At 33.0% G+C, this 22,888-nt stretch overlaps 1 protein-coding gene across 5 annotated transcripts in view; it reads right to left on the reverse strand.

The window, feature by feature from the left end:
• Nucleotides 1–22,888, reverse strand: part of DMXL2 (Dmx like 2) — a 150,628-nt gene that overhangs the window by 15,281 nt on the left and 112,459 nt on the right. For 2 of the 5 annotated variants that reach the window (XM_031955198.1, XM_031955203.1), the window contains exons 26-36: nucleotides 20,903–20,979; nucleotides 19,114–19,244; nucleotides 15,760–16,008; nucleotides 14,262–14,440; nucleotides 10,619–10,749; nucleotides 9,483–9,568; nucleotides 6,004–6,205; nucleotides 4,459–4,576; nucleotides 3,411–3,473; nucleotides 2,483–2,569; nucleotides 2,283–2,404 (exon numbers count right to left, since the gene is read on the reverse strand). In XM_031955198.1, coding sequence (XP_031811058.1) covers nucleotides 2,283–2,404; nucleotides 2,483–2,569; nucleotides 3,411–3,473; nucleotides 4,459–4,576; nucleotides 6,004–6,205; nucleotides 9,483–9,568; nucleotides 10,619–10,749; nucleotides 14,262–14,440; nucleotides 15,760–16,008; nucleotides 19,114–19,244; nucleotides 20,903–20,979 — 1,445 coding nt within the window. The remainder of the gene's footprint in view (nucleotides 1–2,282; nucleotides 2,405–2,482; nucleotides 2,570–3,410; nucleotides 3,474–4,458; nucleotides 4,577–6,003; nucleotides 6,206–9,482; nucleotides 9,569–10,618; nucleotides 10,750–14,261; nucleotides 14,441–15,759; nucleotides 16,009–19,113; nucleotides 19,245–20,902; nucleotides 20,980–22,888) is intronic. The other 3 variants (XM_031955199.1, XM_031955201.1, XM_031955200.1) reach the window with 3 other exon arrangements.

Here is a 22,888-nt window from a genome sequence, read left to right on the forward strand (position 1 = left end):
GGTTGAAAATATTTTTAAAATAGGGGTTCATATCATGGCTATTATGCCTGTGGCATGCTGGATATTATTGTATAACAAGAATTTTTGACATAATTTAAAACCATTTTCTTAATTAACACTGAGATCTCCTTTTCATATGTCAGAGATTTTAAGATCATAGATCTAAAACCTCTCTCTTGCTTTTCCCCTAAGTTACATGAATATTTCCTCCATGCTTGGAAATTCTCTTGACTCCATACTTGAAACTCTCAAAATTTTGTTGCCTTTCATTAGGAATCACTTCCTCTCTCTCAATTCTGATTTTTTTGTTAATAATTGATAGAGCAAAGCTAAAAATATCACACTTGTGTCAATGGGAGCTATCAACTATATGACATATCCCAATCTAAACACTCCTTTATTTAATTAAAAGCTTGAGATTAATGTAAAATGGGTCATATTAAGATTATTAAGTTTGAAATTTAGTAAAATAGTTCTTTGACAGAAGAGGCATCTGCACTATAAAAATACACATACATATGTAAATGTATTACTTTTGTGAAAATATATATGTAAAAAAGCAAGATGGAATGTACATAGTTTGCAAATACATAACACATATAACCAAACCTAACAAATATAATGAAAGAAGAATCTATTTTAAGGATGACAAGCCATACATATTTCTTCAAACTTATCAAGCAGTAAGGCTAACTGGACCTGAATTATCTACCTGATTATCTTACGAGATGTGTCCAGGTGATATATCCAGAAATGCACATAAATTATCATGACATAAAAATAAATTCAATCAATCTATTATCTTTGACTAATAGGATTAGGAATACTCTGCTGACATCTTCAAGATGAAAGTAGCAAACTGTGAAAAACCAATGAATCCTAGAGACGAGATAAGGAAATTCTAATTGGCAGAGAATGGGTATGAACTACTAGAATGTATTTGTATTCAATGTCAAACAAAATTTCTCTGATTTTTTTGCATATGATAGTTGGTATGTAAAAGTGCTTGTTGAATTGAATTCCTTTGTTTCCCATTCACCTATTCTCTAGCTTTTACAGATCCCTCAAAAAGTAAATTTAAATAATTAACAAATTGTATGTATAAGTAGTATCCCACATTCTTCAAAATCAACTAACAAGATGTTCTATGCCTACATGCCTTTATTATTAGATAAGAATATATCTAACTGGTTTATAGAATAAAAAATATAAACTAAATATGAATAAGGCCTATAAATCTATATTAAATCAGTCAAAGGTGAAAACTGCATAGAATTGAATGAAAGCAAGTGTCACACAGGAAATATGCCGTGGCTGGTTAAAGAGAATCAATCTTGTCCTAACGGGACTTATAAGACAGAAAACCAGTTCAGAATCCAACATAACACTAGCAAGCGAGTCAAGCCCATAAGAGGAAATTGCTTGGGTGAGTAGAATGGTTAAGAGCTTCTCTCTTCCCTCCCCTTGACTAGGTAAATGACTTTGTGAACTGTTAAAGAGTAAAAGATTTGGATTTCCCATTGGAATTGGTAGTTAACATCCCCAAAATATCAATAACTGATGAAAATATTTGAAATCAAGATTGAAAACTCAATGGAAATCCTGAGAAAAAAACAGCTTCAAGACTCTACATCAGAGCCTAGTAGAAAGCTACACAGAGAAAAGGGGAACTTCATAAGAACTTCACAAAGGGAAAAAAAATTTCCAATAACTTGAAGGTTATGGGATATCTCTTTGCTGCACATGTGCTGAGTTCACTTTCCCTTGCCCTTTCTTTATGTATTTGTGAGCAAGTATACCTCAGAATTCTGGTGAGATAGTTTTATGACAACTATCCTTACAATATCATACTAGTAAATACTCCTTTCTAATCTAATAAATCTAATTAAGTCTGTCGCTAATCATAAATGGAGATCAAATTAGATGGAGGTTTATAAATGATAAGTCAGTTGTTTTACTGAAAAGGCAGGGGGCTAGTAATTAATTAAAGACCACAATCTACTTATTTAAGATTAAGTTCCAAGATAGCTGGTAGGAAAAATAGAACAAAGTTTGGCCTATAATGCAAATAGTTACAGTAGTTTATATGTGATTTAGAGCCTCAGATATAGAATGTAGTTGATTCACCAATCAAAGGGACTAGTCACTAAAATAATCAAACCAATAAAACACTTCTCCTATTGTATAAACAGAAAAACAGACTTTTCAAGATGATACAAATTTCTTTTATAATCATTTAATATGTTTTCTAACTTTAAATAAACAGCACAAGAAAAACAAACCTTTTTGATTCTCTATCATACTCTTCTCCAATCCATATATATGACTGACAGGCCAACAAAGAAGTAACATCAAGTTCTTGTACATCATGAGTTGAAGCCAGGACTATTTCATTATTGTTTGCCTATAGAGCAGAAACATCTCTGAGTAAAGAACCTGGATGGTATAGTGATTAGATTCTTTTTAAATGTAAATGTTTTACCTTATTAACTGCAAATGCCATAATCATGTCGGATTCTTTGTGGATGATTTTTGCTTTTCCCCCTGGATAACCAAGATCAGCTTCAACCTACAAAACATGTGCTACCAAGTTTTAATTGCAGTGGTGTGTGAAAAAAATATGCATATACTAAACAAAATGAAAAATAAACACATGCAGGAAACGGTAAGTGAAAGCATCCAAACTGCAAAGACTTCCCTTTGTGATTAAAGGCTACTGATGATTAGGTGACTCACAAGACACGGAACATATCTTTTATTGCTGGTCATCTACTATAGTAACAGACCTCTTCACTGGGTAGCAGGAGTGTGTGCAGCCACCTCAGGATAAAGGTGTGAACCTCAAGGAGCCCAAAGTGAAAAAAAGGGCCATGAGCAATAAAGGAAAAAGCTATGGCTAAGAAATGAGAGGTAAGTAATGAAAAGTAAAGAGAGGTTAAAGGAGGAAGAGGAGGAGGAAAAGAGGGAGGAGGGAAAGGAGAAGAGGAAAGAGAAAAGAATCAGAGCTGAAAAAAAGTTAATAAGAAAAGAAATAAAGTAAAGGTATCATGGATAGATAAAAGACAATGGGAGAGAAAAAAGGACCAAGGAGTGGGGAAAAGATAAAATTCTACTTGAGAACAGACTGAAAATCAAAGATGATGTGAACAAAAAAGAGAGAAAGGAAGAGAGAAGCTAGGCACTTGAATGTCACTGATTCGCTGGACTTGAAAAAAATTATAAAGGAAAAAAGAGAAAAAAAAATACTAAAAATCAATATGTGACTGAGTTGAGAGAGAAGGGGCAATAACTACTGTGCTTCTAATTAGTTTGTCAGAATTTCATGGGTCTCTGTTAGTATTGCAGAAGAAAGAGTTTTCCTTAGAAATTTTATAAAGGATTTTTATATAGGAGTTTGGGACAGATACTACCTTGTTTAGGCAATCTTCCACTACGAAGTTTTGTTTGACCTGTTCTTCAAGATCTTCTACAGACTACACAACATCACAAAGTCACAAACACAAAACACATGCATGAAATAAATTTTTTAAAGAAATGAAAATATTACAATGGAAATGACCACCCCACCATTAAAAGAAAAATATAATTATAAATTCTTCTTTAGAAATACAAAAATAAAAAGGAAAAACTGGAAACTGGAATTGTGATGTCAATTAACACAAAATGCAGTGAAGATGGAAAAATAGATATCTAAGAACACAACATAAATAAGTTCAAAAAATATTTCTTTTAAAAATCTCTATACTCCTATTTTCTGTTTTCTTGTACTACAATTTTTAAAAGAAAATTTCTGGGGTGATGGTGGGAAAGAGGGAGAATTAGCGTAATCCAAATAAATAAATGACTTTTACATTTATTGTAGAATTCTATGTATTCCCTGATGAAGTTAAATGTTCAACATTTTTATAAACTGAAACAGATTTGTATTTTGTATCCCTAAAATTTTGTATTTGTATCCCTAAAATCTTTTCTTCTAAATGTAATCAATAGTTAAGTTTCTAAGTCGCCAAGTTAAAAGGAAAAATATTCTTTGACTTTGCTGTAATAGTTCCACTCTTTTAACTATTATGAATCTAGTACAAAAGTTAAAATCATACAAATTTTAGTTTTGACACTGGTAGTCTCAGATAACTATGAAGGATTCTGTGTTTCAGTAATTAGCTAAACTAAATGTTAAAAATAATTTTTTTTAAAATCTAACTACAATGAAAATTTATTGGGGGGGAGGCCACTGGGGTTAAGTGACTTGCCCAGGGTATCAGAGCTAGTAAGTATTAAGTGTCTGAGGTCAGATTTGAACTCAGGACCTCTTGACTTCATGTGGGCTAGTGCTCTATCCATTGTCATTTAGCTGCCCCTACAATGAAAATTTTTAATGTAGTAATGACTCAAGTAAGAGAATTAAAAGAAAAAATGACTACAAATCACAATATAAAAGTATTTCTCTTATTCAATTACCTCACTTTGTTTTCTTTTCTTAGTAAATATATATCTAATAAATGTCTCTTGAAGGATTTCTTGTTTAACAAGGAAATGCCAGAGTCGTTTAGCTGGAAATGCAGAGGAATCTCTGGATCTAGGGGGAAAAAAACAAACCAAAGTAATATAGTTATTTTAATCGAAAGAACACATTGTCATCCAGTGATAACTTGCTACATTTGGAGACTTCTGGAGACAATGGTGGAATGGTCCTTTCTTCTCAATTATTTGATACAGCCATAAACTTTTATTTGTAATAATATTAACAACTTGTAATTTGGAAGATGAGGAACTTACTTCATGACTTTGCAGTAAAGAAATGAATGGATCCCTCAATAGTCTCAATTCACTCTGGGGTACTTAGGATAGCCAGACACATCACACAGTGTAAATTTAGGGACAAATGTCCCTTAAGAGCTAATATGCCTTCAAAAAGACAGTCAAAATCAGCAAACAAGGTGAGGAACAGATTTTGATGAGGTCAGGAAAGGCAGACCTCTGAGTCACTCTCTTTTAAGAGGTCTGCCTTTCCTGGCCTCATCAAAACTGGGGGAGTATTAAGGCCCAAAACTTGAGGTAGGCAGAGGTGTAGCATAGAGGGAGGTCTTAGGGCTTAGAAAAGAAGGAATTGTTTCTCTCAAGGAGTTTGGGGAAGCAGGACAGCTTTTTCTGAAGTATTGTTCAATGAGGAGAGGATGTGAACTAAAATGACCAAGCTAAGGGAATCTATTGCCTGGAATCAGAAGCCCAGGTGCCATACTGAGAGCTGGGGAAGTAGATTTCAAATGGCTGTAATTCTGGTCATCCAAAGACCCAGTCATGGTACTAGAAATAAATTAATATTGAAACTGAGAATTTTAAGTAAGATAAGGAAAAAAGGCAAATAAATTTGGAACAGAAGTATAACAAAGATTAAACTATAAGAATATTTGTAAACTATGAACTGTTGACCTTTTCATCTCAATTCTAGCAAATCCCCTTTAAATGCTTAAATAGTACCATATTATTCCAGAAGGAAGGTTGAGATATATATATAGATATACAGATTTGGAAGATAACAGAATTGGATATATAAAAATTTTACAGGTTTGTCCCCCCAACCACTTAAAGAAAAAACACCTTGGAAAAAAGTGTCCTTTTAACAGAATACCTATGATAATTCAAATACCTAATTAAATTATGCTACAATTATTAAACTATAGTTCAACGGATGTCTCCTTCTTTGGCTTACTTATTACATCATTGCTTTGCTAACTAGACTATATTTCAAATGAAAGTAATCTCCAATAAGCTAATGAATTGTGTTCTTTTCAAAAAATACTCTAAACCACTGCCAACTGTCTAGACTATATACTGGGGTCCATACAATGATAGAATGCAGACTGAAAAGCATAAGATAAATTAACTTACTGAAAAAATGATTTTGAATGTCTACACAAAGCCTTCCTAACAATAGGTTTATAACAAGTCTACATATGTAAAGAGAATATTACCACAAAAATAATCCCCTAAAATCTTTCTTACTTGAATGGAGTATTTTCAGGGTCTAACATTGCTTTGTTGCGCAGGGTAGCTGGTCCTGCTCCTACTGAGGTATCACTAGGACATGTATTGATGTAGTTTGGAGGCGGCCCCTCAAACTGGTCCATTTTCTCCTGTAGGATTTGTTCCCAATTTTCTAAATTTTTTATCACAGCAATGCCCAATGGGGAAGTTACAGGAAGATCTAAAGAATGACAAATATCAATATTATTTTAACATCAATGAAAATTATATCAATGTATATAACCAAATAACCATAATTCTTACAGCTAATCTGCTACAGCTAATAGAAACAAAAACAAGAAAAAAAAATCTCATCAAGGTGATTATTCAAGAAACTAACCATTCCACGCCATTAATGCTATTAATCCTATTTTGTGAAATAGGATCAGAAACAGACCTGGGATTTCATTGGTCAAGGAACTAGATGAGGTAGTTTCTTCTACTGATGTAAGCTAGCACCTTTTCTGTAACTTACTGTCTTAGAGAGAACTTGGAGCACTGAGAAGTTAAGGAACTTGCCTAAGGTCAGAAAACTACTCTATGAGAAGAGAAACTTCAACTGAGGCTCTTAGTGGCTTTTTTCTGCCTGTTGATATTCCTACTAATTTACTTCTTTAAAATAACTGAATAGTCTTTTTCAGTAAAAAACCTATATTTCTACTACAATAAAAAGATTAAAGTAGTATCACTTTCCCAAGAGTGAATGTACTTTTTATGTTTTCTCAATTTCCCCTTAACATTCTTAGCTAGACACACTTCTTATAACAATTTCTCTCAAACCAATCTAATTTCAATTCAGTGAATGGTGAGGAGTCAGAAACAAAACTGAGGGCCATGGGACCTCTTTGGTATTCTACATAGTGGAGTTTATTCAAAAAACAAAATGGAAGCAATAAATGAAATTAAATATATCACAAACTGCTTCATAAAAGAAATTATTTACATTGTCTTTGGAAATTAGAATGTATGCTGAAATGAAAATTTTGATCAGCAGTTAATTCCTATTTACAGGTGTCTATCTGCATCAACAATTATTCTTAATGGTTTCAAAAGCATTCACTGTCACTGCTCCAGTTTTCCTTGACACACAGATTCTCACTTTAGGCCATGCCCACAATTTCTTAAGATATAATTCACTGCTGCCTAGCCTCATGCCCAAAATCTACAGCAATTGGCATGAGAAGCATGAGACAGTACTCTTTCCACCCTGAGAACAGACCTCAAAATTTTAAAAAAGTGAAAAAGACCAAAAAACAAACAAAAAAAAAAACCCCAACAACAACAAAAGAATCTGACCACCAAAAGTTTTTATGGTGACAAGGAAGACCAAGACACAAACTCAAACAAAATATCAAAAAATCTATGGGCAAATCTCAAAGAAAAACAGGAAATGGTCTCAAGCCCAGAAATACTCAAGGAAGAGCTCAAAAAGAAAACTAAAAATCATATAAGAGAGGTAGAAGAAAAATTGGGTAAGAAATATGAATGATGCAAGAGAATTGGGAAAAAAGAGTCAAAAGCTTAGAAAACTGCTTTAAAAAGTAGAATTGGCTAAATGGAATAGAAGATACAAAAATCCAATGAAGAAAACAACTCCTTAAAGAGTACAACTAGTCAAATGGAAAAGAAAGTACAAAAGCTAATTAAGGAAAACAACACATTAAAAGTAAGATTTGGGCAAGTGGAAGTTAATGACATCAAGAATCAATCAATCAAATTCAAATGAATGAAAAAAAAAAGAAAATGCCGCATTGAAAAACGCAACTGACCTGGAAAATAAATCCAGGACAGACAATATCAGAATCACTGGACTAGCTGAAAAGCATAATAAAAAAGGAGGACTTGGACAGCAACTTGGAAAAAAATTATCAAGGAAAACTGTCCTAATGTCCTGGAAGAAGAGGGCAATACTAGTATTGAAAGAATCCACCAATGACCTCAGGAAAGAGATCCCAAAATAATAACTTCAAATATTATTATTGTCAAATTACTATCAGATCAAGGAAAAAAATACAAGTGACTAGAAAGAAACAATTCAAATATCAGAGTCACAATTAGGATTACACAGGACACGGCAGCTGCAACATTAAAAGATCAGAGGTCAGAGAACATGATATTCTAGAAGGCAAAGGAGCTAGAACTACATCCAAGAGTTTCTTACTTGGCAAAATTAAGTAGAATACATCAAGGGAAAAAGTGGTCATCCAATGAAATATAAGAATTTCAAGCTTTCATAAAGGGAAAGAGTAGGATTAGAGCAGAACTAAACTAAAAATCTAACCTCTAAAATCAAGATCCAAGAGAAACATGAACAGGTAAAAAGAGAAAAGCAAATATAAAGGATTGAATAGAGCAAAACTGTTTACATCAACACACACGAAGATAATACATGTAATTTTTAAAAATTGCATCACTAACAGTACAGCTAGAAGCAATATACATAGACAAAAAGATAAAGATACAAGGAGAATTTAAGGGAATGACCAAAAAATTAAAGAGATAAGAAAGATGAATATACTAGGTGCAGAAAGAAGGGAGACGTATAATGGTATAAATAATTATACATGAAAAAGCATGAAAGAGCTATTACAGTGGAGAGGAATATGGGACAGTGAGGTGATAAGCATCTTAAACCTTATATTCATCAGTACTGCCTCAAGAGGAATAATATACACAATCAGTTGAATATAGAAATCTATCTTAACCAGGCAGAGAAATAGGAGGGGGGGAAATTTAAGTAAAAGTTGGGTAGGGTGGAGACTGACAGAACTGAAGGAACATTAGGGAAGGTAGTAGTCAGAAGCAACACACTGGTGAAGAGGGAAGAGATGTAAGGAGAGAGAGGACAAACAGAAGGAAAAACAAGATGGAGGGAAATACACAGGAAGTTAATAACTGTGAATGTGAATGGAATGAACTCTCCTTCTCAGGAAAGCTTGACGGTCTCCCTCTTTATTCTAGAAGCTGCAGGGTGGTTTCATAATTTTGTGTGAAATATTGGGAACTCAATGTTATTAGAGAAATATAATTCAATATATAGACAGTTCTCACTTTATAATTTGCATCATGCAAATTCAACTTTACATAAAGAATTCTGAAAGAAATCTGTTTAAAAAAAAAAACCCTGTTAATATTTTTTAATTTCATTTTTAATTTATGAAATATTCTTTTTTTCTCCACCCTTCTAAAATTTCCTCCCTTACTTATTCAGCCCATTCTCCTAATCTTAAACTATACCCTACCCTTCCTCTGCCTTTATAAAAGTACAATGAAAAATTACTTTTATTGAGAAAGGAAAATAGATATCCAAATTCTAAAATAAGCAGTGGTTCATACATTCTATATCAAATTCAAAACTTTTTTCTTTGTATCAAAAAAATTTTTAAGAACTTTGGAAAGGCTAATAATTCTTGAGAAATAGTTAAAATAAATTACTCAACTATAAACTCCAAGCTCACCTGAGAATTCCAGACCAACAACAGGAAAGAAATTTCGGACATTATGAAGTGCAAGTTTAACCATTGCCAAATGTATAAGGGCCCAGCTGTATAAAGAAAATGATCATTATTAGCTCAAAAATAAAATTTCTTACTGTAACTTCTTGTTCTTTCTTTCTCAATTAAATTAGATAACAAAATTTCTAAACAATCTTCATTACTCTCATGACACTTTAGTCTATCTTCCCCAGAACTGACAAAGAGATTTTCTTTGAATGCAAATGCAGTTAAGACTCCCAGTGGCAATCTACCACATCTATACAAAACATTTTATGTCTCTGTGTAGCTTTTAAAGGTCCTTAGACCCCTGCTCCAATCTACCTTTTCAGAATCATTTGCACATCCCTTCCCTCTCCTACTCGACTTTGCAGCCAAACTGGCCTTTTCTCTGCTTGTCACACAAGAAGCTCTATTCTATCTCTCTTTATACTGGCCTCTCTTATCTCTGAGAATTCCTCTACTTTCCTTCAAGATGACAATAGCTTATTTACAAATTTACAACATAAACATATAAATGTATATTTATATATGCAAGTTATAATTTATATACAATATATGTAATTTAAGTTATAAGTAGCTTGTATCTATATCATTTAATTTCATATGCCCTCATTGATTCATGCATATCCCAACTGATGGGAACCATTTTTGTTTCTAGTTCTCTGACACTACAAAAAGAATTAAAATTAATTTTGTACATATGGATCCCTTTGATCTCTGTGAGATGTTAGCCTAATGTATCTATACCTGGAATCTATCCATTCTTCTACTCTCCCACTCCCCCCACCCTTCAAAATCAACATGTGGAATACCTGTTCAATTCATATATCATATTCATTATGAATCTTTCCTTAATTCTTCCTAAAAGCAAAAACTTATTGGCTCCAGATTTCACAATATACTTTTTTTGTTTTTCTTTAATTCACTTATGTTATGTTACAGTTACCTGTGTGTATGTGTCTGTATCTCATATTCCCAGAGCAAACTGTAAGCTGAATAAGTGCAAGGTATATATCTTATCTAAACTCTCTATTTCCCCCAGTTGCCAAGCAAAATGGATCAAGATCAAGACCTGTAGATTAGATTTTTCTACATACCTGTAGGAGTTTGGATCTCTATGCTCCTGGATTTGTGTGTCAGAAAAAAAAGCATCATCATCTTCATCTTCACTATGAATGCTTTCATCTGAATCATATATAAGGCCACTATCAGATAAAGGTAGAAATGGCTGCAATGGAAGATAATAGTATTTTTAAAATACAAAATGAGTCCACTTTCTAATTCAGATGTGACATTTAAATAATACCAATCTCAGACTGAAAACTGAAACTGTGGTTTATTGTCCTTTGTGATCTTGATATTGATTAGGCTCTCATTAATGATGAAATGAAAATTCATATATGAGCCCTCAATGACCAAAATTTCCCAAGAAATTCCTAAGAATAATTTTTTTAAATTCCTAGTTTATTATTCCTTTTTGGGGGGGGAGGGGTAAGAAGGTAAAGGGAAGGGGAAAATAATCAAGGTTAAGGGACTTGTCCAGGATCAGAGCTAGTAAGTGTCTGAGGCTAGATTTGAATGGAGCTCTTCCTGACTCTCAGCCCACTACTTTATCCACTTGGGACACTTTGCTGACCTGAATTTCTCCAAAACTTTAAAAGCCAAAGTCTCCAGGAGAAGATAATATAAAGAAAATGTCTTAGTGCCAGTTAAATGAAGCAGATTATCAATGCCCTGAAATTAACCAAGGTGCACTTACAATACAAATTAGAATACAGAGAGATTAAGCTTAAAGATTTGGGATTTAAAATTGTCTTTTTGAAGCCTTGAGATTTATTTAAAAAAAAAAAAAAAGGCTTCAAGAATCACTTAAATATTCTGGGGCTTTTAAATAGCACCCAGCCCTATGCCTTCATCTTGCATAAAAGGGGAAAAAGCCCAAAATCACAAAACTGGTTAGTTTCAAAGTCAGGCCCAGAAGTCAGGTCTTCCAACTCCCAGCAATCTACCATTGCTGCAAGCAGTCAATATATTTGGTTTAACAAATATTTATTAAATGTTTAATATATCCAATGATAGAAACTAGGAAAAACAAAAAAGCAGAAGATGGGGTTCATGCCTTCAGCATTTACAGTCTTGAAGTTGAGGAAGGCACACACACAACCATAATATAAATTAGTAGATGAGCAGAATGATAATAAGTAAAATAGAGAAAGATTTTATGTGCAGTTTAGTAGAGAAAGGGTCATATTAATTGAATTTTGAAGGAATTCAGATAAGAGGTTAAGAAGATCACTCTACATAAAAGGAACAATAATGTGAGCATGGCACAAAAGCAAGACTGTGTCTGGGATGCTCAGAAGACAACAGCTCAAACTAGGAAGAATGGATGTTTTAATAATGGATTGGATATAGAGGCTAAGGAAGTAGGAAGGAGTCAAAGATGACTCTGAAGGAAGAACAATATATACAGTGGTGATAGCCAGGTAGATGAAAAGAACAATGCACAGATTATATGCAAAGCATAACTACCTCCTTTTCAGAAACAAACAAAAGACTATGAAGATATATTGTTACATTGTTACAGTCAGTAATTTTAAAAATTGTTTTTGTTCAATAGTTTTTCTATGCTACAAGAAAGGGGATTCAATTCCAGGGCTAGGGTAAAATCCCAAAACAAATGTGATCTAAAAGCAAAAGAATATAGTGCTACAACATAAAGTCCAGCTGACTACAAAAATGGTATTTCTGTTAAAAAATTACCACCAAAAATTATGCCCAAAGAGCTATAAAATTGTGTCTACCCTTTTATCCAACAATACCACTACTAGTTATGTATCCCAAAGAGATCATAAAAAGGGGAAAAGGACTCATATGTACAAAAATATTTATAGCAGCTCTTTTTCCGGTGGCAAAGAACTGGAAATTCGGAGAATGTCGATCAATTGGGAAAATGGCTGAACAAATTGTAGTATATGAATAAAATGAAATACTATTTTGTGCTATAAGAAATGATAAGCAGGCAAATTTCAGAAAAACTTAAAAAGATGTATATGAACTGAAGTTGACTGAAGTGAGCAGAACCCGGAGAACATTGTACATAGAAGCAGCAATATTGTTCATGATCAACTATGACAGACTTAGTTAGCTCTTTTCAACAATACAATAATCCAAGACAATTCCAAAAGACTCATGATGGAAAATGTCATCCATATCCAGAGAAAAAACTATGGAGTCTGAATACAGATAGAATGCAGATACTATTTTTACTTTTGGGCAATTTTTTTCCCTTTCTTGTAGAGTTTTCCCTTTTATTCTGATTCTTGTTTCACAACATGACTAATGTAGAAATACATTTAACATGATTGTACATATATATATATATATATGTATATAACTTACATCCATTTGCCTGCTGTCTTGGAGAAAAGAGGAGGTAGAAAAATTTGGAATTCAAAATATTATCCAAAAAATGTTGAAAACATTTTTACATGTAATTGGGGGGAAAATAACATTAAATAGAAATAAAATAAAATTATGGGGAAGAAAAAAAGTACTAACATGATCAGAAAAAAAAGTAGCTAGCTAGGGAAAGTGACAAATATTAATATGATTTTAGATATACTTAGTCTGGGGCAATAGTAAACAGGATACAAATATGTTTGGAAGGCAGATAAAAACAGAAATTAGAGTGTGAGAAAGATGAAATATACACATGGATAAAAACATGTATAAATATACTATACCCACATATATATATATATTACATATACACATGTATATGTGTGTATTAAAAGCTATGTGCAAAGATCATAGAATTTAAAGGTCTAAGAGTCCTCAGAAATCTAGTCCAACTCTTTCATTTTTAATCAGGTTAAGTGAGTTGACTAACGTCATAAATCAGTTAATAAGGAAAATTAGAATTTGAGTTGAGGTCCTCTGACCAAATCAACATCTCTTTCCACATTTTCCATGCTATTTCTCAAAGTGGGATACTAGTTGATATTGTAAGAGTAGATGAATAGAGCAGAGAGCCAAGAACTGAACTTTGGAAGATTGCTCACATTTAGCAAATAGAAGAAGAAAAAAAAGTTTATTAATACATGCCCTTGCCACAAAATACTTCACAGGCGCAATATATTTCATTTAATGGCTTTTTAAAAGAATTATATTATTAGTTAACCATATTAACAGATAAAATTATAGAGATCCATTAGGAGCATCACATCTCTTTCTACTCTACCTGTTCCCAAAGAACTAAATTTGTAGTTTACAACTCTACTACTTCAAATGTGTTCTTATATCAGATTGTACGTTGAAGGGTGTGTGTGTGTGTATATACATATACTCAGGGAAAACATGTGGATGTGATAAATATAGAGAGAAAGAAAGAGACAAAGATAAGAGACAGAGAAGGAGGAAGGAAGCAAGCCACAAACATGCAATTTAGTACTAAAATCCAAGGAATTTGTAAGATCAATGGTATTTGTAGTGTTGTTTTTGATTGACTATGTCATGGTATATTGTAAAAAATTTTCATTAAATATTTGAATGCATTAAAATAACCAAAACTTTCAGTAATAACTAAGATTCCTGCATGTACTTATATACTTTGCTTTAAGTGATACAACCTCCCAGAGTAGTTGAACACATTCTGATTTCCAGATAAAAATACAGATTTTTGTTATTTGGCTGAAACAATAGTTGAAAGAGTTAAAATTTTCATTCTTCATATCTTACCTTTGCAACAAAATAATCCCACATACTAAGTTCTGGAGGGATGAATTTTTCTTTATAAGATGGTCTTTCTGCAGGTACTGGTGGGGGTGTTGCATCTTTTACAGGCCTTCCAGGCACTAGCATTCTCATGTTAAAACGTCTTCGATGTTTATCTATTTCCTCAGAAGGAACAGGAGGTGCTATTTGGGAAGATACATTTTTTTTGGGTTTTTTTTTTTACTGGTTGTTTAAACAATTCATACTTCTCTTCACCCTACTGTTGAAAGATTGTAATCTGACTGAAATTAATTAGAATAGCATTTGAAGGAGACCTTGCAGTTTTCCTGCTGAAATACTAACCTGCCAGCAGCCATAACCCATGTTTGGGGAGACTTTCTTGCCCCCAAACAGCATGTACTTTTTCAGTGGAAAGAGGCTGAATTAAGAAATACTTGAATGTGAAAATACTGCTCCAGGTCCTACAGAAATCACAATGAAACATGATGCCTGCCTATTAGAATTTACACAATCAGGTTGGGGAGAAAAGATATATAAATATTTTTATGTGAATATATAAATAACTACATTCAAAAGCAATATAAGATGAATAAACGAATGGTAACATTTTCTATACCCTTTCTCCAATTCTATGTTGCCCCTTCCAATTTCATAATGTTTCAAATATCACTGCTAATGGCTCAGTAATTACAAATTCTACTTCTTTGAGCAACCAGGTGCTCTCTTACTAAATTTCTGTACTTGTCTTTGGTACTAACTCTGTTAGTCACTTGAGTTCTGTCCTTCCTAGGCTAATGGTCAATGTGGGTTTGGAACTAAAAAGAAATATATTGCATTTGGAAATATAGTGCTTGTAGATGCTAAGTAGAAGTTGTTTAGTATAAGAAGCATCAATAAGTGAAACACTGTGTTTTGATATTTATGACATAATTGCATCATTCTGTACAAAGGAAGGGGCTAGAATGCAATAAATACTAAATACAGTTGTATAATATTGGGGGGAAAAAAGGAATTAAAACAAAGCATGAACAATTAAAAAATAAGCATGCTGGATATTGTTTTAAAACTTTGACTTGGATCTAAGTTTAAATTTCTGATATACTCTCAGGATCTTGTTTTAATTCTCTGGCTTCAAGCCCAAGGCTCCATCCATTGTACCATGCTGATCTTAGGATCCTGTTATAATTCTATCAGTAAAACATTCCTTTCCTCTTGAACTTTTCAACTTCCTTATTTGCAACATTCAAACATGTTCACATTTTCCCAATCTTAGAACAGACAGACTAGATGTAACACACATTGCAGAAAAACCGAGTGATTCAGAATTATCAGGGATCAGTTATTCATCCTGGTATTAAAGGAAGTCAGTTGAGTATCAAGGATTTTAATAAGACAATAATTTTTTTAAGTTCCTAAAAGTAAGAAACTGAAACTTTCCCTCTAAAAAATTCAAATTATGTACATTGACATGCAAATGCTAATGGCATCAAAGTTATCTCACCTGAAATATTTTCCGATTGTCTTCGAGGCTTTACTACAAGTTTCACTCCACCTCCAAACACAGCAGCCCACATCCGACTGTTTAATGGGTGGGCTGCTAGTCTAAATAATTCACTGAAGGAATTTGTGGCAAGGGCATGTATCAATAAACTTAAGTAGACAGCAACAACAGCTTCACACAACAAGATGTTCAATTTTGGTTGGTCCTCATCTCTAGCAGAGCTTAGTAAGTTGATAAGGGAGCTCACACCTGCAACATTGTAGAATAATCAGTTTGCAGTATGGAAAGAAAAATCTACAATCTACTGGGCATATGCAATTTTAACAGACAATGTACAATCTCTTTTTGAAAAACTGTACCTAACGTAATGGCATCATTTCTTGCTGAATGGCTAACATTTTCATTCTAAAAAGCAGTGATGACATTATACAAGTATTTAGGTTCTAGGTCAAAAACCTCCTCTCAAAACTTCATTAAGATTTAATGTTTTCAGCATCCAGAGTAGGGATTCTTAATCTTTTTTGTTGTCATGGACCTTTTTGGAAACCTGGTTAAGAATAATGTTTTTAAATGCATAAAATACATAGGATTATAGTCATCAAAATAGTTAAAAACCTAAATTCATAGACAATAGATGAAGATCTGATCTGGAGTTAAACAGGAAATGGTAACAAAATTAACTTAAATTTTTATCTATTTTCTTCATGAATCAATATTTTGAGCAAAACTGCTTCAAATTTTAGAGCATTTCTTCATTTATGGTTGTTGATTGCTTGTATTTCTTACTTTGAAAACTGCCGCCTTTTCATAGAAAATTTATCTATTGGGGAATTGCTCTGAAGTCATACATCTAAATTAGTTCCTCACCTATCCTGGATATAAGACAGAGATGAGACCTATGTGTTAAGGGAAAGATAAATTCTCTGAGAGAATCCACAGCTGTGGATCATAACATCTGAGAGAGTTGCAGGGCAGCCTTTGCTGACACAGGTGTTGTTGACTAGGAAGAAGATAAATTGGAGGCAGAGAGAAGAGGAAAGAGGTCAGACAACACAAAGGCCCCTCAGTCTCCTTGTATCATCCTCTCATAAGAGGAGATCCATTCTGGGTTGGATCTCCAGCAGCCACTATCAGGTGGTTCCCATGTATTCCAACAGCTCTCCTGTGTATTCCAACACCCATGCATACTCTCAGTGAAAGAGAACAAAGAATTAAGGTTTTAGTATTTTTCAAAAATAAGAAAAAAAATAAACTAGCTAACATAATGAATAAAAATTCAAATATTCAGAAAGTGAGGTTCTTTGGAAAATAATTTTCATTTTTCCAAAGGTCAAAACTCCTAAGATTCAACATGCTTTGGAGATTCCAAAACCAAAAGAAAAAAGGAATACTTGGCCTGGAAACAGATTCTACAAAATGGTAAGACAATAATTCCTGAAGGAATATAAGAAGTAAGAACCACAGATAGTCTCAATTAGAAGGAAGCCCCCCTCAGGGCAAATGCAGAAGTCACCCTTCTTAATATAGAAGGTCTGTGATTTTGCCCAGGGGGAAAAACGTTACAGAGAGTAACATTCTCGGAGCCCTTTTCCAGAAAAGTTTCATCACATATACTAAGGAAATGGATCTGAATCATAGCTGGGCACATTAAGATTTGCAATCTTTTCATTTCTCTAAATAAAGATTTTAAAGACCACCTCTCCTATTTACAGCTAAGTAGAACTTAGAAAAGCCTAGTATTTCCACTTCCCTCTAGAGGTGGAAATGAAGGATGAGGTAGAAAACAAAGTTCAAGAGGGAAAAGTTAAAATGCTTACACTATAAACACTAACTAGGAAGCTTAAAAAGAGTGGTAAGAGGTCATGCAGTCCTCAAAGCAAGAACTGGAAATGGCAGAAATTAAAAGTACTCACCCAGAATTCAGTTAAATGAATGGTTATGAAGACAGAATGGAATGGAAAGACAGAATATGAATAGTCAAGTGTCAGTCACAGAAATCAGAACTCCACTACTTAAGTCTAAAATATTGTTTAACCAAAGAGAAATGAGATCTAGCTTCAATGGACTAAATAACACTTTAATTAATGGCACTTAAGTCTTAAACCCTGGAATGGGAGGAAAGGAATCTAACATTTGATTTTGGAGGCACAGTTACAAGCACTGAAAGAATGACATAGGTTTGGGGAAACTGGCTAAATTCAATGAGGGCTGGATTACATGATCTAAATTCTATATTCAAAGGAAATGATCCATTGTGCCAATGTTTGTCTGAAGAGCCTGGGAACTTTCTCTCTCTCTCTCTCTCTCTCTCTCTCTCTCTCTCTGTGTGTGTGTGTGTGTGTGTGTGTGTGTGTGTGTCTCTCTCTCTCTCACAAACACACACAGTCACTTATCCAATCAAAAAGAACTTAATAGAGTCAATGTAAAGTCATACAATTAGGTTAAAAAATTTTTAATTGAACAAATACAGGTAGGGGAAACAAAATTAGATAATTCATACTGAAAAAGATGCATGGGTGACTGAGCAACCAAAAAAGTTAATTTTAGATTGCATTAACAGAAGCAGAATGTCCAGAAGGAGAGAAGCACTGTATTTTCCCACTATAATTTGTGCCCTGAAGAGACCAAATTTGGAACATCATATTCAGTTCAATTTTAGGCACACTTTTAAAGAAGAACATGACAAGCTATAAAGTTCTTAAAGGAGATTTCAGGATAGAGAGAGGTAAAATAACAGGTGCTGAAAGGATGCAGAATCATGTCTTAAGAGAATTTATTTAGGTTGGTGAAGACTCAAGGGGGAATTGTCTTAAGAATTAAAAAAAGCTATGTATAAGAGGGAAAGCTTGTTATTCCTGATCCTAAAGGACAAAACTAGGAGAATAAAAGATGCAGGAATCTGATTTTGGTTCAATATAATAAGGAAAAAAAGGTCCTAACAATCAGACATGTCCAAAAGTGGAATAGAATGATTTAGGATATAGAGAATTCCCCATCACTAAACATCCTCAAACAAAAAGGTGAGTCAATTGTTAAAAGAAGTTCTGCTCAATAGCATTCATATTTTTCTTTGAATTTTCATAAACTCTACCTACCAGTTCTTTATGGAACTCTTTTCTGACGTGCAAACTCAGAAAACCTAAAGATAAATAGCAACCCATCTATAAATCTATAAATCACCAGTTTAGGGAGACTCTTTGTGCAGCTCACAAAAGTATACTTACAACTTAATTCTAGTTCTCTGTAGTTGATGTCACTGAAAATCACTCATTCAATCTCTTAGTTTTTTTAAAAGAAACTGTCACACTGCAAGCAAAAATAAAATAAAAAATCCTACTATACGAATCCTCTCACCTGGCCACTGAGCAGGAGATGAATTTGGTGTCGCATGCTCATCGATGCTTTCTGTTCTTAGTCTTCGGCGATCACTTAAAAGAAGCCCTTGGTAAGCCATTCCTGTAAACTGATTTGACTCAGTCTGGCTACTAAAAACAAATGAAGCATTTCTAATGGGAATCTGAGAACATTCTTGAAATGAAATTCATTAGAAACGTTAAGTTTATTAGCATTTTCAAAACTAAGGATCAGAAGATGTAAACTACATCATATTATGGAAAATTATCTTATGATTTTAAAATTCTTTACACTATTTGTTCTTAATAAACGAGTAAGGATGGCAAGCAAATTGTTGTTACCTTTTGCTAGATTTCTAAACCAGTAATCTATTTTGGTATTATATAGGACAATAAGTTTAACCTTGAACTGAAAATGTACAGGACCTTCAGGGAACTGTTTTAAAAATATTTAATCCTCAGGAAAAATGTTTTCAAATAATTTCTTCTCTTTGGTAGCTATTTTAGTACAGTAGTAAGTCAGTAGTAACTTAATTTGCTGAGGGTCAATCCAAACTTTGGTTCGGATTATTATCTACTATAATGTGTTGAGAATTTTCAAAAATTATTAGTTCCAGCATTTAATTATTTATACTTTAAATTAGAGGATCAGCCAACAATAGCCTGAGGATGAAATCAAGTCTATTTCTAGTTTTTATGTACTTGACAGGCAAAGAATATTTTTATAGATTTTTGAAAACAATAACTTTTTAAATGTAAAAACCACTCTTAATTTCTGGGTGATATAGAAACAGCAGGTCTGGATTTGGTCTACAGACTAATGTAATTTTTTAACTCTTGGTTTAAATCTTACACAGAATCTCAGAGTTGGAAGAAAGCCGAAAGGCTAAATATTCCAATCCAAACATAACTAAGAATTATCTCATAATATCCTGGACAAGTGGTCATCTAGGCCTCATTTGAAGAGTTTCAGCAATGAGGGGCTGATTTATGAATATTTTTAATGAAACCTGGACCATATAACCTTGCAACTTATTTTCTCCATATTTAGAATAGCCTAACCATCAAAATGCAAAAAATGCAAGTTATCATAAACACTATTTGATATTGAGAAAGTGAAAAAAATTTAAATAATTTCTTCTCATTAATATCCAGAAGAATACAAATCATGATTATATCCCAAAGGAATACAAATTTTATTCTTTAAGCCAAACTGAAGGAAATATCATTTTCCCATTTTTTCAAAAGGATCTTCCATTTAAAATCAGAACAGAAGAAATCTAATAAAACAAAAGGAAGTCTCATAATTTTCCATGTGAGTAAAATCCAGCCTACTCTATTTATAAGTGTCCTTCTAGATGCCAAAAACTGATGATTAATGTAGAAACTTCCAATAATGCCATTTTGTCATCTTCTACACCATCTGTTCTTTTTAAATGATAGAGACTAGCTCTGAAAGGAATCTTTTTTGGGGTTTTTTTTTAAGCTACCTATTTAAAATGTCAGTTTAAAAAACAAATGCATACAAAATACTTCCAAATTATTAATCATATTTAGAGAATAAATCATGTATCAAATATCTACAGCAGTTTCTGATAAATCTAAAGTAAAATAACAATGAAATAAAACTGTGAAAGAGCACTTATACCCTGATTATTTATCTTTTAATAAAATACACATAAGGACACAGAGCTTTATTTAAAACAACAACAATAACAGAATTTTGGAATAGTTCCATTAAATTTGGTTTTTGTGTGTCTGTTTTAGTGCTATTGTTTAATGTTTTTTACCTGTAGCTATGACTGTCACATAATGCTTGGTAAATAGATGCAGAAAGTGAAGCTGCTAATGAATGAAGTGTGTGCACCTAAAACCAAAACAGCAAGAATTATATTTTGTATTAACATTTCTATATAACAGTAAGATACTTAGAAAGCAGAAATTAACCATACTTCCATTGCTGTCACAAATATAGTTTGATTAATAACACAGGTATAGATTTAAAGTAAGACAATTAGCCTCCCTAACAGTTTGTGGACTGATAATTAATCTATGTTTATGCTACTAAGTTACTGCTCATTAATGCTAAAGATCAGCTTAAGTATTCATGAGTAACTTTCACTGAGTTCTAAGGACAACAAAGTAAAATGAGTACAATAATTTCAGGACCTGGAAAAAAATTTTTGCTTTAGTACAGATTTGTCCCTGAAGATAGTCCAACCTGGAAATAACACATTTACTAAAACCAGTGAAAATTGGGGGAACAAAACAAAACTTCTCACTTTTATATCACCAGGTTTGGATCCATTTATCAAATTATATCAAACTTATTAGAATGATTCTCATAGCCCAAATAAGAGGTAAAAGCATTTCCAAAAATAAACCAATCTATTTCAAAGAAGTGAATCTTCAAAGCTACCAAAACCAATTTGAATCCTATCAATCAAATATCAAAGTTAACAGAATGCAATGTGAAACCTTTTACTCAATGGAATCAATTTCTGTAAAATTATAGCATATCAGAGATCCTTAGAAGTATAATTCATATTTTTGAAAAGATAAATCCAAATAATTAAGAATGTTTACTGTATCTTCATATATCATCTCAAACTCTCCTCTTTTCCACATTTATCTAATCAGTACAATTGTAATCAAGTCATCTCTACTATATAGGATCAGAACTATGATTTCACTGGCAAATGTAATTCATTGAAATATATAACTCCCCCAGGAGGAAACTTTCTCTACAAATGCAGATCTCCACACACCTTTCCTACAACTTGTATTCTTAAATAGTTAATTAGAGCATGGTGAAGTCAGGTTCCTTTACCAAGATAACACAGCCAAGATATTGTCAAAGGCATGACTGGAGCTCAGGTTTTCCTGGCTCTCAGGCCAGTTCTCTATCTACTATTTCATACTGAATCTAGTTATATTAAACATTAATACAAATTAATTCATTTTATAATTTTTTGGTATATACTCTCCCCATAGATATAGTTAAGGAGTCCCAAATAATTGTAATCAGTCATGACAGAACTATCATTTTTTGCACTTACTAGTATTTTATTTTTTCCAATTAAATGTAAAGATAGTTTTGAATATTCTTTTTTGTAAAATTTTTGAGTTCCAAATTGTTCTCCTTCCCTCTCTTTCTTCTCCCTCCCACAGATAGCAAGTAATCCCATATAGTCTATATATATCATTTCTATCTTATCCCCAACTCCCATTGGAGGCACTCCCCTTCCCCCCAGCATCTTCTCTACAGTTTATGGATAAATATTCTTCCAGGAACTCTATATCAGCAAATGCATATGGGGAATCACTCCCATGTGAACAGAAAAATGAACTCGGTTCTCTAAGTAAAGAATAGTACCAAGGAACTCTGGTCCCTCTGGGATTCCCACCCAGCTCTTTGTTCATTCTTGGCATTACTCAATTGTTTAATTCCTCAGAGAAAGAAATCAAGGTTATCTTCCTTAGCTATACAAGGAATTTCCCTTCTTTTCCAGATACCAAAAAGACTAATCATTTTTGATACACTGATCCAAAAAACCAATCACTCACTAATCTTTTACTTGACAAGTTGTAAAGAAGCCACTATACTTGCTTACTGAATTAATGTTTCACTTTAAAGAACTGTACAGGTCAAAAACAGAATGAAAGAAGCAGAAACTGACCAGTAAGTGACAAAGGCGATTGCCACACCTATTTCTATTAGCCAACTGTTTTCTCTGTCTTAAAAAGAGGATATTACTTTTCAAAAAATATTCAAA

Source organism: Sarcophilus harrisii, chromosome 2 (assembly GCF_902635505.1).
Source record: "Sarcophilus harrisii chromosome 2, mSarHar1.11, whole genome shotgun sequence".
Taxonomy (NCBI): domain Eukaryota; kingdom Metazoa; phylum Chordata; class Mammalia; order Dasyuromorphia; family Dasyuridae; genus Sarcophilus; species Sarcophilus harrisii.